We start from the raw sequence: 5,976 nt of genomic DNA on the forward strand, positions 1-5,976 counted from the left end.
TGCGGCCTTGCTGACAAGAGGGAATGTGAAAGCGTCTCACCGGGGGTGCAGGGTCTTTCTGGCTGAGCGCTCACAGGGGGATTCTCATCCTCGGAGAAGCTGCTGTCCTGGTTGGGCTCAAAGTCCTCATCAGCAGCCATACTTTCCATCAGTTTGCTGACAGCACCGCCCTTCCCTCGAGCCTGCTGGGGGAATTCAAGCACATTTTGCCCCAATTCCTGTGACAATGAAATATTGAACACTGAGCCATTGTTGGTTCAGTTCTAAAGATGAGACCCATGTGCTTACTAGAGGAGAATTGATTCAGTAAAACCCATTTAGATGAGTGACATGCTCGGCTCGCGAGATTTCAAATGCGGCAAATACCCAGAGGAGTTCCCGAGCTTCTGCACTGTGCATTAAAACACGTGATTTATACATAAGATGAATAATAGCAGCGGCGGAGAGTTTTAAAATGCAGTGGAGGTTTATCTTGAGAAGAAATAAATAAATTGTTCAGAAGGGGTGGAGAAATGGATGGAGCGAGGTGTCGTTTGGTTAATTTCACTGCTTGCCTGCTGAGTGTGCAGTCTAATTAGGCTTGCTGCTCTACTGCACTCGGCCCTTTTCTCTCTCCTTCTCCTTTCCCATCTCACCTCCCTCCCTTTGGTCACGGTGGGTACTGAGAGCAGGCCCATACAGACTGGGACAGGGGAGCAGGAAGGGGTGGCTCATTTAAATGCAAGGCTTTTCCCAATAGGCCTCGAGCCTGCCAGGTAAAATTATTCTGATGCCTTTCAGTGTTTCTCCTTGGCCTCACAGTGTGGCACAAAATGGCTCCGTTTCAAATATTTATTTGTGTCATGTTAAAAACGTGAGTTAATACACAGTGCATCATGTTTTTTTATGTACTAAGAGTGTTAAGGCAGACCAAACAAATGCAAAAGGAGGATATTTTTGTCATCAACCATAAAAGTGGTAGCTATAATATAATACAATATAATTCAAAAATTTGGGCTTGGTATGATTGTTTTGGGAAGAAGTCTCCAATGCTCACCAAGGCAGCATGTGAAATATTATTACAATTTAAAATAACTTTTCTCTATTTGAATAGATTTTAAAATTTAATTTATTCCTTTGATGCAAAGCTGAATTTTCAGCAGTCATTACGTCAGTCTTCTTTGTCACATGATCCTTCAGAAATCATTCTAACATGCCGATTTGCTGCTCAAGAAACATTTCTTATTATTATTAATGTTGAAAACAGTCATGCTGCTTAATATGTTTGTGGAAACCATGATACATTTTTTTCAGGATTATATGATGAATAGAAAGTTCAAAAGAACAGCATTTGTTTGAAATATTTTGTAACAATATAAGTGTCTTTACTGTCATTTGGGATTATTTAATGCCCCCTTGCTGAATAAAACTATTATAAAATTATATATAATAAAACGATTAATTTCTTTAAATAATTAAAAATCTTACCGACCACAAACTTTTGAAATAGAAATATAAAAGAGCTTAAATAAGATTAACAACACTAAAAAAATAAAATAAAATACTTATTAACCCAGATGATGTTTGTTGGTAGATCTTGGAATTGTCTCAAGAGGAAACTACCATTTCTGTTCATCAGCCAAAACATTTTTTAAATATTGTTCAATTTATCACTTATTAGCATTGCAATGTTAGCTGAGTTACCTCTCTGGCTTTGGGCTTCACCTTGCTCTTGTGCCCTGGGCTGACAGGGAGAGCTCCGGTGCTGTCCGAGGGTGTACTGGAGAGCTGGGGTGGGGGCAGACACAGGGGGGTCTCCTTAATCCTCTTCTTCTGGAGCATTCACACCAGATACAAAGCCAAACTATCAGCATGGACTAGAGTGAAAAGCCTCATACAAATGCATGACACAATTGGGCTCAGTTCTCCCAGACATTACAGCCATTCAACAACACTGGATAGAGAAGTAAACATTAATAGGCAGTCATGCACTGAGCACTATAAAAAAAAAGGGAGGGAGGATTCAGAGGGTGGAACGGTGATGGCTGGTAACTGTAGCCTGGCAAGCGGCAGTCATCCTTTTGTGTCCAACAACATGACACTCACAGCGGGGGGCTTCCTTGTCCGACAAATGTATCAGAACACCTGCTGGTATCAAGCGCCCTCACTGTTTCGTTGGGTCTGGCACATAGGACTTCATCTACATCAATAAAACAAGGGCTTACCTTGTTGGGGTCTTTCACTTCCTTGCCTTTGGCCAGCTCCTTAGGGCTCTGCGGGGATGCTTTGGGGCCACGGGCAGGCTTGGAAGTAAGTGGAAGAGGAGTTTTGCTGGACGGGGAGATGGGGTTGGCTTGGGCAGCATCGTGGAGGAAGATGCGTTCGCTCCTCCGCCGTGTCCATTGTTCGTCTTCGCTGCCGTCAGCAGTAAGGTCGAAACTGAACTCCCGGGGAGACTTGGGTTTCTTGGGTTTGCGTCCACGCTTGCTGGGGCTGGAGTCGTCACGCATGATGCTCGCGGGCGGCAAGAGTGGGAGCTCAGGAGCCGACCGTTTGCCATGCAAAAGCGACGGAAACTTCTTTCTCATCTTAACATCGCACTCAGAATCTGTAAACTCGAACTCTGTACCTACAATCCAGAAGACATAACCTTTATTACTAAAGCATGCAAACTAAATGCACTCGCACATAAACGCAAAGTGCCTTTTATGAAAAACATACCAGTAATGTAAATACTAGGCCATCTGCTATAATTTAAGACATCTACATGTGGTCAACTCATTTGCAAACGAAGAACGACAATATAATGTGCACATGTGAGAAATAAACCGGGCCAGATGTGGGAGCAGAATTAAGGCCAAATGTTGTTGCAGGGTCTTGGAATAGTTAATGAAGGGGGCTGTTGGTCTCCGCTGCATTCTCAAGATGGGGCAAAAGTGATGGGTGTCTATATTGAATAACACCCCTATTGAGCGACTACTCCAAGCACAATGTGTTTTAATCTGCCAGCCCCTTTCAACTCCCTCACTCGCCGGCGCACATGCATGACACAGCGCAACAAAAGACAGCCAATAACAATGCATCACCATGTCACCTGGGAATTCAAGTCCCATGGGCTTAGAAAAGCAGCTGATGTCCCATTTGAGAGATTACAGATGAACCTAAGAGTGTAGGAAAATATCCAATCCATTCAGAAAGAGCACTTCCTTACCCAGAAGGCTCTGCCGTTCCTCTTTCTTCTTGGCTTTCTGTTTAGCCTCCAGTTGGACAACGGAGAGCGGACTGGTGACAACAGGGCTCGGGATAGCGCTGGCGGCGAAACGGGCCAGAAGACCCAGCCCGCTCTCTTCTATGGAAGATGAACACAGGCCGTCGCTTTCATCAAGCTCGTAATCATACCCATCTTCATCCTCGACGTCATCATCATCATAATCATCCCGCTCGGTAAAATACTCTGTTAACAATGGAAAGAAAATCATTTAGGATTTTTGACTTATGAAAATTATATGAAGTTCAGTAATTGATGATGAAGCCTGTGACATTCCATCATATAAAGAAGGGCTCTAAAACGCCAACTAAACAAGCTAATAAATATGCAACCTTTGTTTTTAAGAGCACAAGTTTTATTATATATATGTGTGTGTGTGTGTGTGTATGTATATGTATACATGGAATCTTTGGTGCCAATAAAGAACTTTTATTTTTAAGAGTGTGCAGACAAGTGGGTTAAATCTAGATTGTTTTTAAAGTCTGCAGGATACTGGCCCTCCAGGACTGGAGTTGAAGTGCCCAGGTTTAAAGTGATAGTTCACCCAAATATGAAAATTCTGTCACTATTTGCTCACCCTCATTCCAAACCTGTATGAATTTCTTTCTTCTGCTGAACAAAAAAGATAATTTGAAGAATGTTTTTTTGCCCATACAAATGGAAGTCAATTGGGTCCAATCAATGTTGTTTAAGACCCTACTGACTTTCATTGCATGGATAAAATCATTCTTTAAAATATCTTTTCTGTTCGGCAGAAGAAAAGTCACAGGTTTGGAATGACATGAGAGGAAGTAAACGGCAGAATTTTCATTTTTGTGTGAACTATCCATTTCAATCATCTTCCGTTAAATCAAAACCTCAATCCCATGCAATTAAATAAAAAATATCCAACATATAAAGACTATTTAGTTTTCTTTGTAGAACAATAAAACCAAATAAAACCTGCATAGCTATGAATACTAGATTGCTAGCACTAATGCATCATTCTGCCAGCTGTAGTGCTCTTCTCACTTTCACGTATCCATTGTAATCTAGCATCGCAGAAGCCGACTTTCTCTAGATTAATGTGTTCTTGCTCAAATACTGCATCCCACCCACTACTACACAAGATTATTGGTGGGGGACAAAGCCTGGTTTCATGAAGGCAGCATATACTAAGCTGGGCAGGCAGGATCTAGCAAGCACAGCTTTCAAACCTTCAGAGCTTTAGGGCAGGATTTAAAATCAGCATGGCTCCTGGCTCGTTCCAAATCGAGAGGGGCCGGGAATGCAAAAGCCCAAACCAAATAAGAGAAGCCAGTAAAGTGGCCTTGCCCAATGTGCTGAATGAGCTGAATCACTGAGGGAAAAATGGGAATAGAAATAAGCCACAAGCACTGCAGAAAGCTAAGGTTGCTGGCAGAATCCCGGACTAAGAAAGTCATCAATTATTAACAGTCTCTTCAGCTCAGAGCTTGTTTAAACTGATAAAGGACAAGAAAACAAAAAAAAAAAAACTCAAAGACTAACTGTAAGACAGTAGGTACCCACTTACTGTCTTACAGCAAGACAGCAACACCCCCTTTTCTCTCATTCTCTTGAGGGTGAGGAACAGGTTTGGTGATGGAAACAGACACAGGATTTTTCAGTGTGGATGTGAGTAGCTGAAGCCAGAGGTGAGTTTGTTAAAGACAAAGACTTTGTAGCAGACAAGGACTTCGGTTGGTTATGTTGTGAACATAATTTTATAGATGCCACAGCATTAAAACCTGAAACATGTATTACAAGAACTGACAGCAAGCAGAGGATGTGTACAGGAAAAAGAAAGTGGAGGAACACAAAGCAGGTTCTGTGAGGACAGTCCTCCATGGCTCCTGAGACTCAACTCAGACCATTCACCACTGCAGCCATGGCTATGTTCTTTTTTAATTCAAACCTCTTACTTCCTTGGCGGTAAATGATGAAAAAACTAAAAATCAGCCATTATCTATCTTCATTGAGGGAAGATAATAAAAAACTGATTTAAAATAATAATGAAATCATATACATTATCTTAACACAATCTTAATTATACATTTAATTCAATTCAACATCCAAGAGAAACATTCAGTTATATACTGTATAAAAACGGCAAACAAATAAACCAAATAAAATGTGTAAATAAAACAGATGTAGAAAAACTTAAAATTAATGACCAAAAAGAAGGTGGTGAAGAAGAAAAAGGTGATGTCAAAGAAAAACGTGAAGGTGAAGAAGGAAAAGATGGTGAAGATGAAGGTGAAGGAGGAGATGCAGAAGAAGGTGAAGTTGGAGAAGTTGAAGGAGGAGGAAAAGGAGGACAAGAGGATGATGATGGAGAGAAAAAATATTTATTTGATCCCCTGCTGATTTTTGTAAGTTAGCTTACTTACAAAAAAATGAAGGATCTAATTTTTACGTTAGGTTTATTTTAAGGTATAGAGACAGAATACCAACCAAAAAATCCAGAAAAAACACATTATATAAAGGTTAGAAATCGATTTGCATTATATAGGATTGAGGTCTGGGGACTGGCTCGGCCACTCCTTGACCTTAATGTGCTTCTTCTTGAGCCACTCCTTTGTTGCCTTTGCGGTATGTTTCGGGTCATTGGCATGCTGGAAGACCCATCCATGACCCATCTTCAGTGTTCTGGCTGAGGGAAGGAGGTTCTCATCCAAGATTTTACAGTACATGGCCCCGTCCATTTGCACCTCAATGTGGTGAAGTAG

The 5,976-nt window shown here is 41.3% G+C and overlaps 1 protein-coding gene across 5 annotated transcripts in view; it reads right to left on the minus strand.

Annotated features, from left to right (window-relative positions):
• LOC107674629 (trinucleotide repeat-containing gene 18 protein-like) overlaps positions 1–5,976 on the minus strand; it is a 65,394-nt gene that overhangs the window by 17,143 nt on the left and 42,275 nt on the right. For 2 of the 5 annotated variants that reach the window (XM_016468657.1, XM_016468652.1), the window contains 4 exons: positions 3,191–3,433; positions 2,205–2,608; positions 1,684–1,812; positions 41–218 (listed from right to left, as the gene is read on the minus strand). In XM_016468657.1, the coding sequence (XP_016324143.1) occupies positions 41–218; positions 1,684–1,812; positions 2,205–2,608; positions 3,191–3,433 (954 nt within the window). The remainder of the gene's footprint in view (positions 1–40; positions 219–1,683; positions 1,813–2,204; positions 2,609–3,190; positions 3,434–5,976) is intronic. The other 3 variants (XM_016468653.1, XM_016468656.1, XM_016468654.1) reach the window with 3 other exon arrangements.

This window comes from Sinocyclocheilus anshuiensis, unplaced genomic scaffold (genome assembly GCF_001515605.1).
Source record: "Sinocyclocheilus anshuiensis isolate Anshui unplaced genomic scaffold, SAMN03320099.WGS_v1.1 scaffold152, whole genome shotgun sequence".
NCBI classification, from domain to species: domain Eukaryota; kingdom Metazoa; phylum Chordata; class Actinopteri; order Cypriniformes; family Cyprinidae; genus Sinocyclocheilus; species Sinocyclocheilus anshuiensis.